This window comes from Harpia harpyja, chromosome W (genome assembly GCF_026419915.1).
Source record: "Harpia harpyja isolate bHarHar1 chromosome W, bHarHar1 primary haplotype, whole genome shotgun sequence".
NCBI classification, from domain to species: domain Eukaryota; kingdom Metazoa; phylum Chordata; class Aves; order Accipitriformes; family Accipitridae; genus Harpia; species Harpia harpyja.
Genome location: NC_068968.1, coordinates 20209425 through 20236380, shown reverse-complemented (window position 1 = coordinate 20236380; position 26956 = coordinate 20209425). Strand labels below are relative to the sequence as shown.

At 46.6% G+C, this 26956-nt stretch overlaps 1 protein-coding gene across 1 annotated transcript in view; it reads right to left on the bottom strand.

The window, feature by feature from the left end:
* LOC128136185 (importin-11-like) overlaps positions 1 to 10174 on the bottom strand; it is a 180027-nt gene extending 169853 nt beyond the window's left edge. The window contains exon 1 of the mRNA XM_052775369.1: positions 10049 to 10174. Coding sequence (XP_052631329.1) covers positions 10049 to 10147 — 99 coding nt within the window. The 5' untranslated portion in view covers positions 10148 to 10174. The remainder of the gene's footprint in view (positions 1 to 10048) is intronic.
* Positions 10175 to 26956: the final 16782 nt, after the last annotated feature.

The window sequence follows — 26956 nt, the reverse complement described above, 5'->3', positions numbered from 1 at the left end:
AGTTTCTGCGACTTGTCGTGTAGGACTTCATACGGCAGCTTTCCACCTCCGATGCTTTCCCACGATGCGACAGGATCCGTCAGTGAACAGGGCATATTGCCTCTCATTTTCTGGCAGTTTATTATACAGCGGGGCCTCTTCAGCACGTGCCACCTCCTCCTCTGGCAACATTCCAAAATCTTTGCCGTCTGGCCAGTCCGTGATCACTTCCACAATTCCTGGGCGACTGGGGTTTCCTATGCGAGCCCGTTGTGTGATCAGTGCAATCCACTTACTCCACGTGGCATCAGTCGCGTGATGTGTAGAGGAGACTTTCCCTTTGAACATCCAGCCCAGCACTGGCAGTTGGGGTGCTAAGAGGAGCTGTGTTTCAGTACCAACCACTTCTGAGGCAGCTCGAACTCCTTCATATGCTGCCAATATCTCTTTTTCAGTTGGAGTATAGCGAGCCTCGGATCCTCGATATCTTCGACTCCAAAACCCCAGGGGTCGGCCTCGGGTCTCCCCAGGTGCTTTCTGCCAGAGGCTCCAGGTAGGGCCATTCTCCCCAGCTGCAGTATAGAGCACATTTTTAACATCTTGTCCTGTCCGGACTGGTCCAAGGGCTACTGCGTGAACAATCTCCCGTTTAATTTGTTCAAAGGCTTGTTGTTGCACAGGGCCCCATTTAAAATCGTTCTTCTTTCAGGTCACTGGATAGAGAGGGCTTACAATCAGACTGTAATTTGGAATATGCATTCTCCAAAACCCCACGACACCTAAGAAGGCCTGTGTTTCCTTTTTATTAGTTGGTGGAGACATAGCTGCTATTTTGTTAATCATGTCCATTGGGATCTCACTACGTCCATCTTGCCATTTTATTCCTAAAAACTGGATCTCCCATGCAGGTCCCTTGACCTTACTTTGTTTTATGGCAAAACCGGCTTTCAGAAGGATTTGGATTATTTTCTTCCCTTTCTCAAAGACTTCTTCTGCTGTGTTGCCCCATACGATGATGTCAGCAATGTATTGCAGGTGTTCTGGAGCTTCGCCTTTTTCCAGTGCAGTCTGGATTAGTCCATGGCAAATGGTGGGGCTGTGTTTCCACCCCTGGGGCAATCGATTCCAAGTGTACTGGACACCCCTCCAAGTAAAGGCAAATTGTGGACGACACTCTGCTGCCAGAGGGATTGAGAAAAATGCATTAGCAATGTCAATTGTAGCATACCACTTGGCTGCCTTTGACTCTAACTCGTATTGAAGTTCTAGCATATCTGGAACAGCAGCACTCAGCGGTGGCGTAACTTCATTCAGGCCGCGATAGTCAACTGTTAGTCTCCACTCCCCATTAGACTTTCGCACTGGCCATATGGGACTATTAAAGGGTGAGCGAGTTTTGCTGATCACTCCTTGGCTCTCCAGTTGGCGAATCAACTTGTGGATGGGAATCAGAGAGTCTCGGTTGGTGTGATATTGCCGCCGGTGCACCGTCGTGGTAGCAATTGGCACTTGTTGTTCTTCAACCCTCAGCAACCCCAGAATCGAAGGGTCTTGAGAGAGACCAGGCAGGGTAGACAGCTGTTCCGTGCCCTCCGTCTCCAAGGCAGCTATACCAAAAGCCCATCGATACCCCTTTGGGTCCTTAAAATACCCCCTCCTGCAGTAGTCTATGCCAAGGATGCACGGAGCCTCTGGACCAGTCACAATGGGGTGTTTCTGCCATTCATTCCCAGTTAGGCTTACTTCAGCTTCCAATACAGTTAAGTCTTGGGATCCCCCTGTCACACCAGAAATACAAATGGGTTCTGCCCCTTTATAGCTTGATGGCATTAGAGTGCACTGTGCGCCGGTGTCTACTAGAGCCTTATACTCCTGTGGGTCTAACGTGCCAGGCCATCGAATCCACACAGTCCAATAGACCCGATTATCCCTTTCCTCCACCTGGCTGGAGGCAGGGCCCCTCTAATTCTGGTCAGAGTATCCAGTATTCACTTCTCATAAAATTGGCTCAAAATTCCCTTCAAGACGATCAGAAATAAGATCAGCCCTTCTACTCTGTTTGGAAACTGGAGCAGCATTTTTCCTGATAGAATCCCCTTTTGTGGTGGTTTTTCCTCGCAGCTCACGTACCCGTGCATTTAGGACCGAGGTAGGTTTTCCATCCCATTTCCTCATGTCCTCTCCATGATCACATAAGTAAAACCACAGGGCACCTCGCGGTGTGTACCTTCTATATTCTCTCTCTTGGGCAGAGGAGCGCTCACTCCTAATAGCTGAGACATTGGTCCTTACAGGTGGGCAATAGGACATCTCCTCTTTGAATTGCTGGAAATCCTCGGACAGCTTCTCCACCGCCGAAATGCAGGCTTGTAGGGAGGAGGAAAGATTTTCTTCGTATTGACGGAGTTGGCGAGCCACTTCATCCACTGTCGGTGCCTCTTCGTCTTTCCAGGTCATTATTGCCAGTGAGTTGGCATAGGACGATGGTGCGCTCCGTACAAACTTCCGCCACATGGGTCGTGTGCACTGGACTTCGTCTGGATCTTTGGGTAATTGTGGGTTGTCCAGGTCATGATGAATTGTCTCTAGCACAGCTAATTCCCTCAGGTATTGGATACCTCTTTCCATGGTTGTCCACTTGCTTGATTGACATATAACATCTTCCTTAAAGGGGTACCTTTCCTTCACACTTGACAGGAGTCGCCTCCAGAGACTGATGGCTTGTGTCCCTCTTTCAATTGCCTTGTTAATGCCACCTTCCCTGGCAAGCGATCCCAGCTGCTTGGCTTCCCTACCTTCTAATTCCAAGCTATTAGCCCCATTGTCCCAGCATCGGAGGAGCCAGGTGATAATATGCTCACCTATACGGCGGCCAAAATCTTTTCGCATATCCCGCAGCTCACTCAAGGATAGGGACTGGGTTATTACCTCTGGTTCTGCCTCTTCCTCCTGTTCCCGTGATGACCCTGGTTCGCCCTCATCCTTCGCTAAGCGAACTGATTTTTTTGTATATTTCTTTTTATGTCCTGGTTTCAGCTGGGATAGAGTTAACTGTCTTCCTAGTAGCTGGTACGGTGCTATGTTTTGAGTTCAGTATGCGAAGAATGTTGATAACACTGATGTTTTCAGTTGTTGCTCAGTAGTGTTTAGTCTCAAGTCAAGGATTTTTCGGCTTCTCATGCCCAGCCAGCGAGAAAGCTGGAGGGGCACAAGAAGTTGGCACAGGACACAGCCAGGGCACCTGACCCAAACTGGCCAACGGGGTATTCCATACCATGTGACGTCCCATCTAGTATAGGAACTGGGAAGTGGGGGCGGGGAATTGCCGCTCGGGGACTGGCTGGGTGTCGGTCGGCGGGTGGTGAGCAATTGCACTGCGCATCATTTGTACATTCCAATCCTTTCATTATTACTGTTGTCATTTTATTAGTGTTATCATTATCATTATTAGTTTCTTCTTTTCTGTTCCATTAAACCGTTCTTATCTCAACCCACGGGTTTTACTCCCCCCCCCCAATTCTCTCCCTTGTTACCAAAAAAGCTGGTCGAAGAAACTCTCTAAGACTCAGTTTTGGAGTTTTAGAAAACAGGCATTCTTTATTGCAGCACTGGATGCACAGGGGATAGTTCCTCCTAGTGTGCATACCACTACCTACAGCAAGCAAAGCTTATATTGTTCCAATATATACATATTCATTACATTTCCCAGAATTGTCGTACATACTCATGTTATTTCCCAGAAATTATCTACATAGTGTCCGCCCTTTTGGGCATGCGCTATTAAATGGATCGGTGGTTTTTTGGGGTCTTCGAGACCCTCTGGTGGTCATTTTCTTGGTGTCCTCTGATATAGAGAATGAACTGCTTATTGCTTAATGATTGTCTCCCTGTAACTTTACATACCAAGGACTGGTGTTTGTCAAGGATTAAGCCTGCCAGAGACTGGTACTTGGGAGTGATGAGCAAGAAGGAACCATGAGCGATCACAAAACTTAATTAAATGTTTGATGAATTTACGATCTTGTTAAGAAGGCACAAGTAGAGGCCTTGCTTGAATAGATAGGGCCGGAAAAGATAACAACTCCTGCCTTTGTTCTCATCCTTGTAGATAATTTAGCTTAAACTAGCCATATGGTTCTATACTACTAATGAAAACTTAGATAATAAGAGCACTAACAAGCACTGATGTATCAAAACATGTTAAGGACCATACTGCGCAGAATCACCTGAGGAGGGTCAAATAGCGGACAAGTGAGGAAGACTATGGAAGACCACCAGAGGACTCCTGAAGACCACCAGAGACCTTCAATGCGCCTGCGTAAAAGACATTTACATATGCTAATAGTTTCCCGGAAAACTAATGAATATGTATAATGTTTCTCGGAAATCTAGTGAATATGTATGTAGAACATGTACTTAACCTGCACAATTAGGCCCAACGGTGTGCACGATAGGTGGAACGATCCCCCCCGTGCATCCAGCGCTGCCAATAAAGAATACCTACTTAATAGTTAATCAAACTATTGTGTTAGTTTCTTTGAATCACCTCTAATTGAACTTTCCCTTAAGGCATGCGCAGTGCAGGTCATCCCAGGTGGTTCATCTCTTCTTCCCAGTTAGCTGGTCCTAAACTGGTCCTGGCTGGTTTTAATCACAAAGCTCAGCAGGGCCTAAGGCTTCTTATCTATTTGTGCATACTATTAACAAAGCTCAGGGTTTTCTTATCTTATTTGTACATACCAAAGTTCTGAAGTTGCTCAAGCAAGCATAAATTAAGCACTACAGAGATACAGTGGAGTGTCTTCCATCTCCAATCTTTATTCAAGGTATCACCCCCCATCTCACTGGGTGGGGGAGAGTGAGTGAGCAGCTGTGTGGAGCTTAGTTGCTGGCTGGGGTTAAACCACAACAGGAGAGAAAGTGGTAAATCTATCACCCAAAATACAGTGCGTTCTCACTGATGATAATGCAAACTACATACTGGGCTACTTTAAGAGGAATGGGGAAAGTGGCTCTAGGGATGTTATTATTCTCCTTTACTCAGCAGTAGCCAAGACTACTTCTAGAATACTGTCTTCAATTTTGTCATCATTGTTCTCCCTTTCCTGAGTTGAAGAAAAAAAAGTGTACAAACTGGAGAGAAGCCAGAGCTACTAAGATGGTCTGGGGTCTAAAGCAAGTGACCTATGAAGAGAGGTTGAAGACTTGTTTAGTCTGGTAAAGTGGAAGACAAGGGAAGACTTTGTAGACACCTAACTACCTGTATTGGGTTTGCATGGCAAGGTTCTGATAGCAGGGGGGCTACAGGGGTGGCTTCTCTCAGAAGCTGCTGTGACAGATACACCTGCCCCGACAGGAAACAAAACTTCTCTGGGCAGGGAGGAGAGGCAAAAGAAAACCAAACCCTAGAGGCCGCAGGTTGAAAATTGAACTGACCAATCAAACACGACAGGTACACGGAAGCGTTGACCTTTTGGCCAATGGGGATTAAAATGACCACAGATCAGATTCGACAAGGGTATAAACGGGGTCCCGCCGGAGGACATCTTGGAATCAGTCTTCCTCGGAGCAGCGGGTCTGCAGTCGGGGACTCTCCCCTTGTGTCAGGACACTGCCCAAGGTAACCCCTCAATGTTGAGAGCCCTCATCTTTTAGGTGAGCGATATGTGCATTTTGAGTCATCATTTTTAAATCTTAAGAATTCTTAAGTCAGCTGTGTAATACTAATTCCCCTTACATCATTGAGCCTGTGGTTCACAAATGTTATCGGAGTTCTAACTAAATTTTTTACTGAAGAATAAATCTGATTTTTAACATCTGTTGGATTTGATTGTATGAGCCTCCATAACAGCTGCTAGAAGCTTCCCCCACATCTGACAGAGCCAATGCCAGATGGCTCCAAGACAGACCCACCACTGGCAAAGGCTGAGCCAATCAGCAATAGTGGCAGCACGTCTGTGATAACATATTTAAGAAGGGGGGGGGGGGACACGGGACGGGACGGAACGGAAGGACACAGACAGATGCAACACAGCAAACCAAACAACTGCACAACAGCAACTGCAGCCGGAGAGAGGAGCAAGAATATGTGAGAGAAACAACTCTGCAGTCACCAAGTTCAGTGAAGAAGGAAGGGGAAGAGGTGCTCCAGGCACTGGAGCAGATTCCCCTGCAGCCTGTGGTGAAGACCATGGTGAGGCAGGCTGTCCCCCTGCAGCCCATGGAGGTCAACAGTGGAGCAGATATCCACCTGCAGCCTGTGGAGGACCCCACGCTGGAGCAGGTGGATGCGCCCTGAAGGAGGCTGTGACCCCATGGGAAGCCTGTGCTGGAAAAGGCTCCTGGCAGGACCTGTGGCCCCATGGAAAGAGAGGAGCCCTTGCTGGAGCAGGTTTGCCGGCAGGACTTGTGACCCCATGGGGGACCCACACTGGAGCAGTCCATTCCTGAAGGACCACACCCCATGGAAGGGACCCATGCTGGAGCAGTTCATGAAGAACTGCACCTCATGGAAAGGACTCATGCTGGAAAAGTTCATGGAGGACTGTCTCCTGTGGGAGGGACCCCACACTGGAGCAGAGGAAGAGAGTGAGGAGGAAGGAGCAGCAGAGACAACGTGTGATGAACTGACCACAACCCCCATTCCCCATCCCCCTGCACCGCTCGGGGGGAGGAGGTAGAGAATTCAGGAGTGAAGTTGAGCCCAGGAAGAAGGGAGTGGTGGGGGGAAGGTGTTTTTAAGATTTGGGTTTTTTTCTCATTACACTACTCTTATTTTAATTGATAATAAATTATACTAATTTCCCCGAGTCTGTTTTGCCCTTGACAGTAATTGGTGAGTGGTCTCTCCCTGTCCTTATCTTGACCCACGAGCTTTTTGTTATATTTTTCTCTCCCCTGTCCAGCTGAGGAAGGGGAGTGATAGAGCATCTTTGGTGGGATCCTGGCATCCAGCCAGGGTCAACCCACCACACTACCTGAAGGGCACTTACAAGGAGAACAGAGCCAAACACTTCTTGTCAGCAGATTATATAACTAGGGGCAAAAGCTACAAGCTGCAGTTTGGGAGGTTCAAGGAGAAACTTAAGGTTGTCTTTTTTTTTCCAGCACACTTGTTTTAAGAAAAATGGGAAAAACAAAGTTTCCATTCTGAGAAGCCACAAGAACCACTTATGGGGTCACCTTCTGAAGACACGAGTAACATGAATGCTAGCATTCGTAGCGATATTCACATGACATACTAGCACTGCTTTTAAGGATACTGTCAATTTCAGGAACAGTTGGTAGTTATACCAACCCCTCTCTAGCCATCTATAAACTTTCCTATGAGCCTCTTTTCTAACATTATAGTACCTGTACCAATCATGCCATATGTTAGTATTTTTACTGATCAGTAAAACAAACACACACCAAAAAACAAAACACAAACAAACTGCTAGTACCTTGGCTACTCAGGGTTCTCCTAAAACCACTAACCACTTGTCATGGTTAAACCCCAGCCAGCAACTAAGCACCACGCAGCCACTCGCTCACTCCTTCCCCCTCCCAGTGGGATGGGGAGGAGAATCAGGGGAAAAAAAGGAAAACTCGTGGGTTGAGATGAGAACAGTTTAATAATTGAAATAAAATTAAATATAATAATAATAGTAATGAAAAGGAAGGTAACAAAAACAGAGAGAAATAAAACCCAAGGAAGACAAGTGATGCACAATGCAATTGCTCACCACCCACTGACCAACGCCCAGCCAGTCCCCAAGCAGCAATTGGCCCCTCCCAGTCAACTCCCCTGTCTATATATACTGAACATGACGTCCTATGGTATGGAATATCCCTCTAGCTAGTTCGGGCCAGCTGTCCTGGCCATGCTCCCTCCCAGCTTCTTGTGCACCTCCTCACTGGCAGAGCATGGGAAACTGAAAAACCCTTGACTTAGGATAAGCACTACTTAGCAACAACTAAAACATCAGTGTGTTATCAACATTATTCTCATCCTAAATCCAAAACACCACTACACTAATGACCACAATCACTACAATGACTAATGTTAGTCATTACTGAGATTTTAAAAAACAATAGATTAATTTTTCTTTACATAAATGAACAAGGCTGTCTATACTTTGCCCAATTTAAGCCATAGTAAGGAAGACAAAAATGTCTATGTAGGAAAGAATTAAGGTTTAGGGGGTTTTTTTTCCCATACTGCTATTGACAAAAACAGAGGTCTAAAACTTCTACAAATTTATTTTTACAAAAATGCAACACTGAAACTAAAACCTAGGTCTGAAAAAAATCAGCATGTAGAAGACGCAAGGGATAAAAGAACAAAGACTAAGAAGGAAGAACACAGGAATAAAGGACAGCAGTAAGCAAGGCTGACAATAATATTTAGGGAAGTAACTCAGATTACATTATAAAATATTGAGTACAAGCAGAATGGCCTTTCAGGTTAAATGGAAAGCACCAAACTGACCAAAAACTCCTAACAGACAACAAGCAGTAAAAAAAAGTAACAGTGGGACTATTCCAAGGAATTTGCTTGGATACAGCTCAGAAGAAATTCTTATCATAGGGTTCAGTACTGATGACATAGGGAAAGCCAAAGGGATACACAAAGACAACAGAAAAATATTTTTAATGTTTAATAGTATGCTTGTAGGATGACCAGTCTCACAAGACCAATCTTGTTCCTTTAACTTCTTCCTAGCTCACCTCATTTTAACAGATTTTTAAAAAGATAAGACAGAATTCTTTATAACAAATTATTGTGCAACAGCTGAAATAGAAATTCAACTTTCAGTCTGTCCTCATGCTCTGAAACTGCTTTAAACCATTTCACAGTTTCACCACAGTTAAAACCTGCTTCTGATGATACAGTTTTAAAATTTTATATGTAAAGCTTGTTAAGAAAATAAAGCCTTAATTGTAACTGCGATTTAGTGCCATCATCATTCTGCCAAGGATCCCTAAAAGAACACGTCTGTCCCCTTAGTGTTGGGTAACAATGCCAATTTGAAAGCCACAGCAAATACATTACAGACAACACTTGACCTATAAGACAAGGGAAGCAAGGCACATAGTAGCAGAAGTTGGAAGCAATATCAGTACTGGAAGCAGGGCTACGTTCTTACATTTTACACATGTTGTCTTCTAAGGTAATATAAACTAGAGAAATAACTCACCGCTACTACACTGACCCTACCTTTGATTTAGAGAAGAATCTGTTTTCCAGTAAGACTTCAATTGCTGTTCTTCAAAAACCCATAGGAAGAAAATAACCATCTTTCATGAAAGACCAATACTTGCCCTTTCCTACAAAAAAACAACTTCTGTCAACAAACCACACAGCTTAATGCTTCATATTCTTCTGATGGCTTCCCATTGATTCTACCCAGACTGAAAACTGTTTCAATTTGAAACTAGGAAATAGTTCCCTGGAATTAGGTAACAGTTTTTCTTTTCTTCTGACTCAGAGAAAGCACTTTGCCATTGCCAAACAATATAAAACGCAAAGCCGAGTTGCCTTATCCTTGGCACTCAACAGAAGTCAGCACAGAAAGCGACATACATAAAAGCAATGCTACACTAGCACAGAACAGCACCTAATAGCTCAAATAAAAATACAGAAGATGTAAACAAACAACCTATATATACGGGTAAAGAGCAGCCGGAAAGAGCATCGTTCAGTGCACTCCAACTTTAGGGCTTCTTCCTCCGAGCTGTGCCTTGCTTTAAGCCGAAACCGTTTTTCCCTCCCTTTCCTCAGCCTACCACCGGCCCGCCCGCGCGCACTGCACTGCACGGCACGGCACGGCGCCCGCCCGAACCCAGCACCGACCAGCTCCACATCGCGCCACCGCTCGCTCGCTCGCCCACCATACTGAGGAACATGGGAAGACGCCAGCCCGCCACGCCGAGGCGGCAACTCGCAGCCGCCCACTTCCGGGCTCGCATCGCCGCCACCCTCTCGGTCCTAAAAGAGCGGCCCGCAATGGCGGGGAAACCCCTGGGCGACAGCAGCCCCACGAGCGCAGCTCACCATGGCGGCTGACAGCACTACACGCAGCCCCGCCTGTTCCGAAGCTCGCACCACAAGCCGAGACCAGCTGCTGCCGCTATGGCACCCCACCTCCCCCGGCGCGCCGCAGCTGACGTCATCACCCAGTGACATGCACCAGCTCTCCCCGCAGCACTTACGGACACCGTCGACAGTAGATGGGGAGGTGCATTCTCTGGTGCGCATGCGCCTCTTACTGCTGGAGGCGGATACTCGGGGTGGTGTGGGTGGGGTACCTAGTGCGCGGCGCTGTCTGACGTCAGTTGCTTCGACGGGTGGAAAGGTGGGGGAAGGCTTCTCCATAAGGAGTGGTGGGGCTGCTACCGGCCCTCGGGGCGGATAGAGCTCTGTACCCGGTGTGTCTTTATCTCTGCTAAGGGATGGCCCTGCTGTTCAGCCGTCCCCGAGAAGCGAGCTTAAACCTGTGGTGCAGTGAGCCGGGGTTCGCGGCCGCTGAATAATGGCCCTTGGGGTGTGCCTGTGCTAGTCGCCTCAGGCCTGCTTACCAGCTCGCGGCCTTCGTGCGGGGAAGTGGCCTGTAAACCTGGGTTGCTGCAACACCGCTTCGGTGCAGCACGGCTGTGAAACCGTGGCTGAATTAATTGCCATTCCCTGATTTAAAATAATAGGACTATTGGGCTTCCCTCACAACTGTTCACTGCTTCATTTGTGTATTTCACATCAAATCAGGATAATGGCTTTCTCCTGGTGAGTTTGGTGTATAAATGATTGAAAATAATTGAAGAAAATTTAAACTTTTGATAGTTTTATGTATTGTGTGATTATTTTGAAGTTATAATGATGGGGAAGAATGGTGTGAAGGGGCTGTTAGTAGAAATGTATATTTACATTCACATATAATTTTTACACTGAGTCAGGTGTCTAATGTTAAGTAACTTGATTTTTGTTTGTTTATTTTGGAGAATACCAAATATTAAAAAAGTACCTGATGAAATCCGTAGGCTGGACTCTAAGATATCCCTATGTATAACTGGATAAGGAGTTACTGTGTGCAAGTGTAGCCCCACAACTTAGTCTGTCTCCTCCTGTGTAACAGCACTTGGAATCTGTAAAAGCAACAACAAAGTGCTCACCCATACTGTGTACCAACAATAGAGGATTATTTAATTATAAACCACAGTTTCAGATTATAAACGGATAGACCATTTATGTCATATGGAGTTGGTGAGTTAAAGCATCCTGTTGCTTTATCACCAGAAATTGTTGAGAAACACCTTTTAAATAATTTTTTTCAAGGTTCAAACGTGAGGTTTGCATTAGATAGTTGTGGGAGCAACTCGGAACACCTGGCATTTGTTTTCAAGAGTGACCGTTAGAATTTGTTGTGCTGCATGTTTGCCAAACCTTTGAAGAACTAATTTCACAAGGTCAGGTTGGAGGATGGCCTTGTGTAGGCCTGGGAAGATGTGGCTGAAGACAGTCACGAGTATGTGTATGGAATGTTTTTATCTTTAACTGTTCTGAGGACTGGCAAACATCCCAGCTGGGCCAGATATGCCCTCCTGTGTTAGTAGTATTGGCTGTGTGCCGTTAGCACTTTCTGGATCTTTGTTGAAACATATATAAGTTGGATTCTTTTGTGAAATAAAGGGAATCTTGCACAGAGAGTTTGAGCGCTTAATTGAGTCTCCACAGATGGTGACCCCGACGTGATCGAGAGAAGAAGACGACGTGATGGAGAGAAGAAGCCGGCACAATTAAGAGAAGAAAACGACATGATCGAGAAAAGAAGAGGTGATTCCCCTTCACTGCGGAGACCATGTAATCTAATGGGGAGAGTTTTGAAGAAGTGGCCACGACTCCGAGAAAATGGGTAACAGCAACCCCTGCGGAACGGGTGAGTTGCGAGATTGCGGCTATTACTTAAATGCTTTGCAGCAGATTTTACGGGCTTCTGGGTATAAAGTAACAGAGGGACAAATTGCTTCTCTTTTAATATGGGTAAAGGATAATTGTAACTGGTTTCCCACAAAGGGAACTTTTGATAGCAAGGTTTGGGAAAGAGTCGGGGAACATTTACAAACGCGAAAAACTTTGGCCTTTGGTGTATCAGAAAATTTAATTATGACATGGAGATTTATTTATGCTGCGCTGGTGCATTTACAGCCGGCAGTGAAAATCATACCAATACAGCCTAATACTGCTTTTGAGGAGACAGTCTGTAAGCAGACCGCTAATGAGCAGGATTCTGATTCCGATAATAATTCTTTTGTATCAGGCAGAGTGGATTCTGAAAAAGAGCCGGATTTATATCCCTCATTATCTCCACCACCGCCTGCACTAACACCGTTAACGCACACATCCCGCCGGCAGGCAGACAGGCAGGCAGCGGGCGGGCAGCATGGGCTCCACGGGCTTGCCGACCCTTACCACCGCATTCAGGTCCCCGCTGCCTCCCGCCGCTTTCGCACCCCCCTCGCCGCCGCTACCTGCCGCGGCCGCCGCACCTTCGCTGCCACTGCCTCCCGCGACCTCTGCGTCCGCCACAGCCGCTGCTGTGCCGCCGCCGTCCCCCACCCACCCACCCCAATCGCCTGGTACTCCCTCTCCAGGGTTTGCAGAACTTAAAACAGAACCTGGCTTTGCTGCACTGCCTGTATCTCCTTCTTCTACTAATCCCTCTAACTCTGTGCCTCTGTCTAATCCTGTGGCTCCTGCTTTACAGTGGTGTGGAGAAAACATTATAGTGCCTTCAGCTCCGCCTTTAACAAGACTTTGATGCTAAATGTGACAATTCACTTAATGATTTGGGAAAAAATACAAATAGCTTGATGCAACGCTGTCAAGAAAAAGCTCTACAGCGAGGTGATACCATGTTCACTTTTCCTGTTATATACAAACCCCATACTCCACCACAGCATGACGGTTTACCTTATGAAATGATACAAGAATTACGGAAATCAATTCGTGAAAATGGGTTACACAGTTCATTTACAATGGGACTAGTGGAAGCAATTGGAGGAACTTATACTATGACTCCTTGGGACTGGAAATTGCTTATGAAAACGGTGTTGACTTCTGCTCGGTATTCTGTATGGCAATTAGAATATAATGATTTGTCAGTGGAACAAATTATGGACAACTTGTCATCAGGGATAGCTATAGATCAAAACATGTTACAAGGAACAGGCCCTTACATTACACCTCAGGCACAAGCAGCTTTGCCAAAGCAAGTTTTTGATCAAGCCACTCATATTGCGATCATGGCTTTACGACGTGTACCTGAAACTGGGCAAAGTACCACTTCATTTGCCTCTATCCGACAGGGCTCTCAGGAACTGTATGTATCTTTTATTGATCGCCTTCAAGCTGTGATAACACGGCAGGTAGAAAATCAGGAAGCTGCAAAAGCATTATTATTTCAATTGGCTTATGAGAATGCAAATATGGACTGTCAGGCTGCACTGAAGTCAGTTAAAGGAAGAGCTACTGACATTGGGCAGTATATTAAGATATGTCAAAATATAGGGACAGAAACTCATAGAGTTAACATGTTAGCTGCTGCACTGTCACAGCAACTAAATGTTAATCAAGTTACTGTGAAATGTTTTGAGTGTGGAAAATTGGGACATATGGCTAAGCACTGTCCTAAACGACAGAAATCCAAATGTGATAAACCTGTAAATCACTTCTGCCCTCATTGTAGTAAAGGATATCATTGGGCGAATCGACACAAATCAAAATTTGATAAAGAAGGTAATTTCTTCCAGGGAAACTACAGGAGGGGTGCGAGACCTGGTGCCCCACAAACCAACAGGGTCTGGAATTCAGTGCAGGCACCACTAACTGATGGGACTGCTACACAAACAGGCAGCCCGCAAGAACCATCTATGACCTCCAGCCTGCAACTACAGGGAGTGCCGGGCTGGATTTGGCAACAGCAGCCGACCTCTCAATAAAAGAACAGAGAATTTATATTGTGGGGACTGCAATATTCGGACCTTTGCCTGATGGCATGTTAGGATTAATAATTGGACGATCTAGTGCTACGACAAAGGGAATAATTGTATACCCTGGAGTTATTGATTCAGATTATCAAGGGGAAATTAAAATCATGCTAGCTTCAATGCAAATTCCATGTACAATTCCGGCGAACACAAAAATAGCTCAATTAATATTGCTTCCTTGTTGGGTACCTCAAAACATGCAAAATAATCGAGGTGACGGTAGCTTTGGTAGCACCGGGAGACCTTTTGTATTGTGCTCACGGGAAATAACACAGCAACAGCCAATTTTAAAATTGCAAATTGAGGGTAGATGGTTTTCGGGATTGCTAGATACCGGAGCAGACGTTTCTATCATATCAAAAAAGGACCGGCCAACTTCGTGGCCATTGCAAATAGCTCTTTCTACAATTGTTGGTATAGGAGGCACTCGACAGCCCATGCGAAGTGCCAAACTTTTGTCAGTAAAGGGGCCTGAGAAGCATGAAGCATGGATTCAGCCTTATGTACTTGACTCATCTGTAAATTTGTGGGGCAGAGATTTATTGAAACAATGGCACATTACCCTATCACGTATTCAGTGTCTCATTGGTTTTGATCCCGAAACCTTGTATCTTCCTTTTTCAAAACAAGATTTTGATTACCTTTTTGTTCAATCACAATCACTGCAAATCGCATTGGCTGACTTTACGAACAAAATTTCTTTCTCACTGCCTAAGTGTAAGTTACTGCAAAACCTTCACACATTAAACATCAAACCACAGACGATAGTATCAGATACTCCTGTTGTTAATGCTCATACAGTTTTTGTAGATGGCTCTGGAAAAACTGGACGAGGTGTAGTTGCCTGGCTAGATAATGGAGTATGGCACACATCTGTTGTTCTGTTACAAGGTTCCACGCAGCGTGTGGAATTACAGGCTGTTTTACACGCTTTAGCTTTATTTCCATCGGAACCACTCAATATTGTTTCTGATTCAGAATATGTCGTCCGTGTTGCACAGCGATTACCAGGATCTTACTTAAAGGAGATAAATGATGAAGACTTATTCAACAAATTTTTGGAATTGCAAACTCTTTTAAATAAAAGAGCTTATCCTTTGTTTATTTGTCACATTAGGTCGCACACTGTGCTGCCAGGACCTTTGACTAAAGGCGATGTCGTGGCTGACTCTTTTACTGTTGGCGCAGTGCAATTCCACTCTGCTGTGGCCTCTCATTCCTTTTTTCACCAAAATGCTGCAGCATTGCAAAAGATGTTTAATTTGACAAAAGCACAGGCTAAAGATATAATTCGTTCTTGTCCAGATTGTCAAAGAGTTGCTTCTGATGCAGTGAGCATTGGAGTTAACCCACGTGGTTTACACTCTAATGCCATTTGGCAAAGTGATGTTACACATGTATCTGCCTTTGGCTCCTTGAAATTTGTGCATGTTTCTATTGATACCTTTTCCTCTTATATTTGTGCTACTGCTCATTCTGGAGAAAGGGCACGTGATGTACAACGACATTGGTCACGATGCTTTGCAATTATGGGGGTTCCTCAAACCATTAAAACTGACAATGGTCCAGGGTATGTAGCTAAATCTACTCAATTATTTTTGCAACAGTGGCAGGTATCCCATGTGACAGGAATTCCACATTCACCTACTGGACAAGCAATAATTGAGCGTGCGCATCATGCTTTAAAGTCCATGTTGCATAAACAAAAAAGGGGGAATATGCCACCACAAGAACAGCTAGATAATGCTATGTTTACTTTGAATTTTTTAAATCGCTCACCAGACTTAATGGCCAGCACAGCGATAGATTGGCATTTTAAAACTCCTGATTCTATTTCACACAGACCTAAAGTACTGTATAAAGATCCTTTTAGTGGACCTGGTTGGAATGGACCCGTGGAACTAATCACGTGGGGGCGAGGGTATGCTTGTGTTCTTCTTCCCACAGGAACCAAGTGGATTCCAGCTAAACACATGAAGCTATATCATGAGCTGGCAAAACCACCTAGACAACCCAATCCCACAGATGAAGACTCTGAATTTGAAGGAGAAGAGACAAATGAGGGGGAAGTGCCGCACTTTCTCCACTGCGACAATCTAGGGAAAACGACGCATCGCCAGGGACTCGCCTTGGGGAGAAAACGGACCAACACAGATACTGTGGATCAAACGGTTTCTCCATTTATTAACTGCGCAACACTCGGTTATATATGTTTCTAATATCTACTCACGCATAAGCCATTTGTTGATTGGTTAACATGTGCCATTCACGCGCTTAAACAATAGTCTAATTGGATAAAGTCTTCTGATCACGCGAAGTTTCCTCCACCTGCATGCTGTCTTGCACCCTCTCTTCGGTCACGTTGCCCTCCTGTTATCAGTCACATACACCCGACCTTGTTCTACTTTTTGTGCTTACTTCAGCAAACTTATAACAAAGAACAGTAGTGTCTTGTGCTAGCAAACAGAGAATAACAGTTGTGCCTTACGCAGTTTCCCTCGTTCTCCCACAAGTTCTCCCGCAATTCTCCAACAGGAAGCAGCACATCGAGAATGAAAAAGCTATCACATATGGACATTTGAAGAGAATGCAACAACAAGCCAGCGAGATGATGCAACGTGTATCCTACTCCAAAGAATACCTTTTTTAGCATACCTGGCAATAGCGGCCAGCAACAGTGTTGTAAGAATTCTGATCTTTTTTCTTTGCGGATGGGTTAAAAAATGGGATTTTGGTCTGTGGATGAACACTGGGGGAGAGGTAGATAACCGATGAAAACACAGACTACTGGATGATGACAATATGCCGCACGTACAAAGCCCATGAACCAATAGACAGGGTGGCTATGGCTCGTGCAGCGCGCCTGGCCAGCGAGCGCATGCATCATAGGCTCCCTATGTTACAATTGAGGTGTCTTTTGGCACCCGCTGGCCACGTGTGCTGAAACCCATTCCTCTGCAAAAGTATAAATACCGGGATTTTTCCGAAGATCATCTGGCTGGTGTACGGCGAGGCCACCGTTGCCTCAGTGGGGACGCCCACGTAAAGCTGGCACCTACCGATTGCTGGGCTGAGCTCGTGGCGTTAGACAGCACAAGAATGTATAGAATCACAAAGATTTGGTGATGATATGTACTTCACATCCTTATGTTTTTGTAGGAACTCAATTTCTAGATATCGCTTTACGTAACCATGCTTTTGAAACTAATCTGAATTAACCTTGGTATTTTAGCTGTTTTACTCATAAGAATATATCTGAATTAAGTCTTACAGTAATCATGCCAATATGATGTCGTGCTGAATTGTGGATCCCTGTAAATATGACCAAATCGTGGGAAAGGGAATAAGGATTAAGTCAATTATCAAGGCTTTTAAAGCAGACAATTAGTCACCCAAAACAATTTATAGGATGGCTCATTGCCTTTATAATATTAGCTATAATTATTGCAGCTACTGCCGCCATTGCTACCATGGCGCTTGTCAAATCCGTTCAGACTGCTCACACAGTAACTAATGTATTAAAAAATGTTACGGCTGAAATGAATACCCAAGTACAAATTGATCAACAATACTAGAATGATTGGATGCTTTGGAAGCAGTGGTAATTTGGCTTGGGCTGTATTGGGTTTGTGTGGCAAGGTTTTGGTAGCGGGGGGTTACAGGGGTGGCTTCTGTGGGGGCTGCTGGAGGTTTTCCCCTGTGTCTGATAGAGCCAATGCCGGCTGGCCCTAAGACAGACCTGCCGCCAGCCAAAGCCGAGCCAATCAGTGATAATGGTAGCACCTCTGTGCATATAGTAAAAACAAAAAAAAAGAGAGAGAGAGAGGAAGGTTTAAAAAAATAATAAAAACAAACAGCTGGAGAGGGGGAAGAGAGATGCGGTTGCGGAACACACAAAAATGGCAGCTGAAGAGTGAGAACGTGTAAGAGAAATAACCCTGCAGACACCAAGGTCAGTGAAGAAGGAGGGGGAGGAGATGCTCCAGGCGCCAGAGCAGAGATTCCCCTGCAGCCCGTGGTGAAGACCATGGTGAGACGGGTTGTTCCCCTGCAGTCCAGGGAGGTCCACGGTGGAGCAGATATCCACCTGCAGCCCATGGAGGACCCCACGCCAGAGCAGGTGGGTGCCTGAAGGAGGCTGTGACCCCGTGGGAAGCCCGTGCTGGAGCAGGATCCTGGCAGGACCTGCAGAACTGTGGAGAGAGATTGGCGTGGTTTAACCCCAGCCAGCAACTAAACACCACGCAGCCGCTCACTCACTCCCCCCCACCCAGTGGGATGGGGGAGAAAATCGGGAAAAAGAAGCAAAACCCGTGGGTTGAGATAAGAACGGTTTAATAGAACAGAAAAGAAGAAACTAATAATGATAATGATAACACTAATAAAATGACAACAGTAATAATGAAAGGATTGGAATGTACAAATGATGCGCAGTGCAATTGCTCACCACCCGCCGACCGACACCCAGCCAGTCCCCGAGCGGCGATTCCCCACCCCCACTTCCCAGTCCCTATACTAGATGGGACGTCACATGGTATGGAATACCCCGTTGGCCAGTTTGGGTCAGGTGCCCTGGCTGTGTCCTGTGCCAACTTCTTGTGCCCCTCCAGCTTTTCTCGCTGGCTGGGCATGAGAAGCTGAAAAATCCTTGACTTGAGACTAAACATTATTGAGCAACAACTGAAAACATCAGTGTGTTATCAACATTCTTCGCATACTGAACTCAAAACATAGCACTGTACCAGCTACTAGGAAGACAGTAAACTCTATCCCAGCTGAAACCAGGACAGTATCCACCCCTTATTCTATACCATTGACGTCATGCTCAGTTCCCATACCTTTAGTTACATCCTGATCAATCATCATCACCTTTCCATCCCTTTAAGACATATGAACAATGAGATAGATATATATATATATATGTATACACACACAGAGATATCATTCCTTTAGTTCATGGGTCATGTTCATAAAATGTTCATTGAGTTCATTTAGTTTCCGACTCTGGGCTCCACCTGTCATACCAGTCTTTCTGGGCAGGAGGGATGGTGCAAAGTCCTCTCAGTCGGTAGAGCAGAATTGGGCTTCAGTGCGGTGTGACGAGCAGGTGACATTTGGCGCAGCGGGAGGATGGTGTGCACCGTTGGATTGTTGCATGCTGGAGTCAGTTCTGGTTCCATCAATACTGCGCTTTGCTCAGTTTCATCACAGTTCTTTTCTTGCTTGATCTAAGTGATTCTTACTATAGTACTATGGATATAGCATATAACAATTATAGTAAGGATAACATACAGTAGCAGGGTTATATAGCAACTAATATCATACAGTTTAATTCTGGCTATTCTCACCTAAAATTAAATCCCCTTGAGGCACACATCGGACTTCCCCATCTTTTCGCACCACCCACCAAGTGCACCCAGGCCCTTGAGCAAAAGCAATCCCACGAATGGGTTTACCTCTGCCTGAGGCAGGAGTAACCCAGACTGTCTTCCCTAACATATTTTTTATGTGCACTACAGGGACTTTATCCCCTTCTACAGTATGTAAAAGTTCTGACTGGGCAGGGCCACCCCGATTGGCAGATCCTCTGGTGTTGACTAACCAGGTGGCTTTTGCTAAATGTGTATCCCAATGTTTGAAAGTTCCACCCCCCATTGCTCTCAATGTAGTCTTTAACAGTCCATTGTATCCTTCAATTTTCCCAGAGGCTGGTGCATGATAGGGGATATGATACACCCACTCAATGCCATGCTCTTTGGCCCAGGTGTCTATGAGGTTGTTTCGGAAATGAGTCCCGTTGTCTGACTCAATTCGTTCTGGGGTGCCATGTTGCCACAAGACCTGCTTTTTAAGGCCCAGGATAGTGTTCCGGGTGGTGGCATGGGGTACAGAATATGTTTCCAGCCACCCAGTGGTTGCTTCCACCATTGTGAGCACATAGCGCTTGCCTTGGCGAGTTTGTGGGAGTGTGATATAGTCAATCTGCCAGGCCTCCCCATATTTATATTTCAGCCATCGTCCTCCATACCACAGGGGCTTTAACCGCTTGGCTTGCTTAATTGCAGCACATGTTTCACATTCATGGATAACCTGTGCGATAGTGTCCATGGTCAAGTCCACCCCTCGATCACGAGCCCACCTATATGTTGCATCTCTTCCCTGATGGCCTGAAGCATCATGGGCCCACTGAGCCATAAATAGCTCACCCTTATGTTGCCAGTCCAGGTCCACCTGAGCCACTTCAGTCTTGGCAGCCTGATCCACCTGTTGGTTGTTTTGATGTTCTTCAGTGGCCTGACTCTTGGGTATGTGAGCATCTACATGACGTACTTTACAACCAGATTCTCTAGCCGGGACGCAATACCTTGCCACAGTGCGGCAGCCCAGATGGGTTTACCTCTGCGCTGCCAGTTGCTCTTCCATTGCTGTAGCCACCCCCACAGGGCATTTGCCACCATCCATGAGTCAGTATAGAGATAGAGCACTGGCCACTTTTCTCTTTCAGCAATATCTAATGCTAGCTGGATGGCTTTCACCCCTGCAAACTGACTCGATTCACCTTCTCCTTCAGCAGTTTCTGCGACTTGTCGTGTAGGACTTCATACGGCAGCCTTCCACCTCCGATGCTTTCCCACGATGCGACAGGACCCATCAGTGAACAGGGCATATTGCCTCTCATGTTCTGGCAGTTTATTATACAGCGGGGCCTCTTCAGCCCATGTCACCTCCTCCTCTGGCGACATTCCAAAATCTTTGCCTTCTGGCCAGTCCGTGATCACTTCCACAATTCCTGGGCGACTGGGGTTTCCTATGCGAGCCCGTTGTGTGATCAGTGCAATCCACTTACTCCACGTGGCATCAGTCGCGTGATGTGTAGAGGAGACTTTCCCTTTGAACATCCAGCCCAGCACTGGCAGTCGGGGTGCTAAGAGGAGCTGTGTTTCAGTACCAACCACTTCTGAGGCAGCTCGAACTCCTTCATATGCTGCCAATATCTCTTTTTCAGTTGGAGTATAGCGAGCCTCGGATCCTCGATATCTTCGACTCCAAAACCCCAGGGGTCGGCCTCGGGTCTCCCCAGGTGCTTTCTGCCAGAGGCTCCAGGTAGGGCCATTCTCCCCAGCTGCAGTATAGAGCACATTTTTAACATCTTGTCCTGCCCCAACTGGCCCAAGGGCTACTGCATGAACAATCTCCCGTTTAATTTGTTCAAAGGCTTGTCGTTGTTCAGGCCCCCATTTAAAATCGTTCTTCTTCCGGGTAACTTGGTAGAGAGGGCTTACAATCAGACTGTAATTTGGAATATGCATTCTCCAAAAGCCCACACCACCTAAGAAAGCCTGTGTTTCCTTTTTATTGCTTGGTGGGGACATAGCTGCTATTTTGTTGATCACATCCATTGGGATCTGACGACGTCCATCTTGCCATTTTATTCCTAAGAACTGGATCTCCTGTGCAGGTCCCTTGACCTTACTTTCTTTTATGGCAAAACCAGCGTTCAAAAGAATTTGGATTATTTTCTTCCCTTTCTCAAAAACTTCTTCTGCTGTGTTGCCCCATACGATGATGTCAGCAATGTATTGCAGGTGTTCCGGAGCTTCACCTTTTTCCAGTGCAGCCTGGATCAGTTCATGGCAAATGGTGGGGCTGTGTTTCTACCCCTGGGGCAATTGATTCCAGGTGTACTGGACGCCCCTCCAAGTGAAAGCAAACTGTGGCCTGCACTCTGCTGCCAAAGGAATGGAGAAAAATGCATTAGCAATGTCAATTGTGGCGTACCACTTAGCTGCCTTTAATTCCAGTTCGTACTGAAGTTCTAACATATCTGGCACAGCAGTACTCAGCGGTGGCATGACTTCATTCAGCCCACGATAATCTACTGTTAGTCTCCACTCCCCATTAGATTTCTGCACGGGCCATATGGGACTATTAAAGGGTGAGTGAGTCTTGCTGATCACTCCTTGGCTCTCCAATTGGCAAATCAGCTTATGGATGGGAATCAGGGAGTCTCGGTTGGTGCGATATTGCCGCCGGTGCACCGTCGTGGTAGCAATTGGCACCTGTTGTTCTTCAACCTTCAGCAACCCCACAACCGAAGGGTCTTGAGAGAGACCAGGCAGGGTAGACAGCTGTTCAATCTCCTCCGTCTCCAATGCAGCTATACCAAAGATCCCAACGGTACCCTTTTGGGTCCTTGAAATACCCCCTCCTGAGATAATCTATACCAAGGATGCACGGGGCCTCTGGGCCAGTCACAATGGGGTGTTTCTGCTATTCATTCCCAGTTAGACTCACTTCAGCTTCCAATATAGTTAGCTCTTGGGATCCCCCTGTCACACCAGAGATACAGATGGGTTCTGCCCCTTTATAACTTGATGGCATTAGGGTGCATTGTGCACCAGTGTCTACTAGAGCCTTATATTCCTGTGGGTCTGATGTGCCAGGCCATCGAATCCACACTGCCCAGTAGACCCGGTTATCCCTTTCCTCCACCTGGCTGGAGGCAGGGCCCCTCTAATCCTGGTTAGAGTATCCGTTACTCACTTTTCGCACACGTGAATCAGAAGTCCCTTCAAGAGGATCAGAAATGAGATCAGCCCTTCTACTCTGTCTGGGGGACTGCTCACGGGAAACTGGAGTGGCATTTTTCCAAGAAGAATCCTCTTTTCTGATTGCTTTTTCTTGCAACTCCCGTACCCGTGCATCCAGGACTGAGGTAGGTTTTCCATCCCACTTCCTCATGTCCTCTCCATGGTCACGCAGGTAAAACCACAGGTCAGCCCGTCGTGTGTACTTTCTCTCTCCTCTCTCTTGGGCAGAGGAGTGCTTACTCCCAATAGCTGCGATGCAGGCCTGTACAGGTGGGCAGGAGGACATATCCACTTTGAATTGCTGGAACTCTCGGGACAATTCCTCTACAGCCGAGACACAGGCCCGTAGGGAGGAAGAGAGACTTCCTTCGTATTGCCGGAGTTGGACAGCCAGTTCATCCACCGTTTGTCCATAGCCTTCTTTCCAGGACATTACTGCCAATGAGTTGGCATAGGTCGGTGGTGCACTTCATAGAAACTTCCGCCACATTGGTTGTGTGCATTGGACTTCATCTGGATCTGTGGGTGACTGTGCATTTTCTGGATCATTATAAATCACCTCCAGCATGGCTAATTCCCTCAGGTACTGGATACCTCTCTCCATGGTGGTCCACTTGCCTTGGTGACATGTAACTTCATCCTTGAAGGGGTATCTTTCCTTTACACCTGACAGAAGTCGCCTCCAGAGGCTGAGGACTTGTGTTTTTCTCCCAATCGCCTTGTCAATGCCCCCTTCCCTAGACAGGGATCCCAACTGCTTGGCTTCCTTACCCTCTAATTCCAAACTACTTGGCCCCATTATCCCAGCATTGGAGCAGCCAGGTAACAATGTGCTTGCCTGGGTGGCGGCCAAAATCTTTTCGCGTGTCGCGCAACTCAGGGATAGAGATCGGGTGATTATTTCAGGTTCTGCCTCTTCCTCCTGTTCTTGTGATGACCCTGGTTCACTTTCATCTCTCACTAAGCCAACTGATTTCTTTGTATGTTTCTTTTTCCGTACAGGGGCGACTGATACTGGCACAGGTTGGTTCTCTGGTTTAGCTGCAGTACCTGTCGCCGGGGTCGGGGTAGCCACGGTGCCTGTCGCTCTGTTTTCCCTCTCTTCCCCCTGAGGGTGCTGCCTAATATCAAGCAGTGTTTAGTAGATACTGGCCAGGGCCCAGCACAGTGCAGTGACTTGTACGTCTTTGGAATAGCCACAGCATTTTCCTTTCAAATATTCTACCACTTCATGAGGGTTCTGTAGTTGTTCGGGAGTGAACTTCCAAGCCACTGGAGGTGAGAAGTTCTCTAGATACCTGCCCATATCTTCCCACATGCCGTGCCACCCATGAATATCCAGCTTTGGGGCAGATCTCTGGGTGGTACTCTTAAAGAGCCTTTTTGCAGCCCTAAACAAGACCTGAAATATATTCAGGGGCATAGCACTAACAGCACACTGGCTTGCGCATCCCAAGGATATTCAAAATTCTCAAAAGCTGTTGTAATTAGTCGGAAGGAGAGAAGGGAGGCGAACGGACGGGGGGAAGTATCCCCCCCTAACTTCCCCATGGAGTGAGTGTAATTACCAATAAAATCCGATAGAAGGTGCCCGAAGTATGGAAATGATATCACTGCCTCATACAGATACCAGCTTAACCTCGTGACCAGTGATGTAATCATTTCACAAGTCGACATTGCCCAGTACAGCAAAAATGATAATCCCAATCACTCTCCCAGAGGTGAGAAACGTAACTACAGGCAATACATAGAGCATATAAGAACTTACAAAACGCCACCATGTAAACAAATGAATCAACATTGTGACTAACATCCATTTATCTAATATAAGAAATGCATATGACAAATTTGTTTCAACATGCTCTGGCTAGATCTGTCGTTATCTCAACCCTTCTTGCCCCACGTTGGGCGCCAAAAAGGACTGTCGTGGTTTCAGCCCAGCCGGTAACAAAGGACCACGCAGCCGCTCGCTCACTCCTCCCGCCCCCCTCCGGGGGGATGGGGAGGAGAATCAGAAAGGAGAAAAGGAAAAAAAAACCGGAACCTCGTGGGCTGAGATAAGGACAATTTACTGGGACAACACAAGCAGAGAAGTTACAGCAACAACAACAGTACTAATAAAAGAATATACAAAAGGAGTGATGCACAGTGCAACTGCTCGCCACCCGGAACCCGACGCTCCGCCACTTCCCCCACCAAAAGCTGAGAAAGCCCCCCCCAGCCCGCTCCCCATTTATATACTGAGCATGATGTCACATGGTATGAAATAGCTCCTTGGCTAGTTCAGGTCAGCTGCCCCGGCTGTGCCCCCTCCCAGGTTCCTGTAAAAATTAACTCTATCCCAGCTGAACCCAGGACAAGAGCGCATGCTCGGTGAGGGGTGGTCACACCTTGGAGGCGGGTCGTTTTTTGGGATGGAGGTGTGTTTTGGTATTATAATGAGATTATAATGAGCAAAGTTCACCCAGAGAGCATGATTTAGCGTGTCACTACTCCAGAACTGGGCACTTATGATATAAATCAGAAGTAAAAGACAATAGCATTGACAGAACCCCCATTATTTCACCTCCTTGCTTCAGTGGATTCAATGCAGGCACCTTCCATTCTTGTTCCAGTAGTTCCAGTTCCCTATCCCTGCGATGATATCACAGAGCCTGGCCGCGGTGTCTCCACTCCGCTCCACCCTCCCTGTTGTTTCTCTTAGTCAGCATACCAAGCTCCCCTGGTGTTGCTAACATCTAAGGTTGCAGGTTATGTTGCTTAGGGAATTATTATGGAACAGATATTGCTTGCATATCCACCGCATTCCACCCTGGAGTTTTACCTTCCCTTAAGAGGGGGACATATCAATAAGTCACCTCCGGCAATCGTTCCACAGGCATGTACAGGACAAACATGTGATCAGGCCCAGTCAGCATGGGTTTATGAAAGGCAGGTCCTGCTTGACAAACCTGATCTCCTTCTATGACAAGTTGACTCGCTTAGTGGATGAGGGAAAGGCTGTGGATGTTGTCTACCTAGACTTTAGTAAAGCCTTTGACACCGTTTCCCACAGCATTCTCCCTGAGAAACGGGCTGCTCATGGCTTGGACGGGTGTTCTCTTTGCTGGGTAAAAAACTGGCTGGATGGCCAGGCCCGAAGAGTTGTGGTGAATGGAGTTAAATCCAGTTGGCGGCCATTCAGAAGTGGTGTTCCCCAGGGCTCAGTTTTGGGGCCAGTTCTGTTTAATATCTTTATCAATGAGCTGGACAAGGGGATCGAGTGCACCCTCAGCAAGTTTGCGGATGACACCAAATTGGGAGGGAGGGTTGATCTGCTTGAGGGTAGGAAGGCTCTACAGAGGGATCTGGACAGGCTGGATCGATGGGCCAAGGCCAACTGTATGAGTTTCAACAAGGCCAAGTGCCGGGTCTTGCACTTGGGTCACAACAACCTCATGCAGCACTACAGGCTTGGGGAAGAGTGGCTGGAAAGCTGCCTGGCAGAAAAAGACCTGTGTGTGTTGGTCGACAGCCGGCTGAACATGAGCCAGCAGTGTGCCCAGGTGGCCAAGGCGGCCAACAGCATCCTGGCCTGTATCAGAAATAGTGTGGCCAGCAGGACTAGGGAAGCGATCATCCCCCTGTACTCGGCACTGGTGAGGCCGCACCTCGAGTCCTGTGTTCAGTTTTGGGGCCCTCACTACAAGAAAGACATTGAGGTGCTGGAACGTGTCCAGAGACGGGCGACAAAGCTGGTGAGGGGCCTGGAGCACGTGTCTTATGAGGAGTGGCTGAGGGAACTGGGGTTGTCTAGTCTGGAGAAAAGGAGGCTGATGGGAGACCTTATTGCTCTCTACAACTACCTGAAAGGAGGTTGTAGTGAGATGGGTACTGGTCTCTTTTCCCAGGTAACAAGCGATAGGACAAGAGGAAATGGCCTCAAGTTGCGCCAGGGGAAGTTTAGATTGGATATTAGGAAAAATTTGTTCACCGAAAGGGTTGTCCAGCATTGGAACAGGCTGCCCAGGGAAGTGGTTGAGTCACCATCCCTGGAGGTATTTAAAAGACGTGTAGACGCGGTGCTTAGGGACATGGTTTAGTGGTGGACTTGGTATTGTTAGGTTTGCCGTTGGACTCAATGATCTTAAGGGTCTTTTCCAACCTAAATGATTCTATGATTCTATTCTGTGAGCTCACACTTTGACAACTTGTCCAGAAGGATAGTGTGAGGGACAGTATCAAAAGCCTTACTGAAATCCAGAAAAACTACATCCACCACCTTCCCTTCATCCAATAGGCAGGTGACCTTATCATAGAAGGATATCAAATTAGTTAAACAGGACTTTCCCTTTGTGAACCCGTGTTGACTGTGCCTGATGATT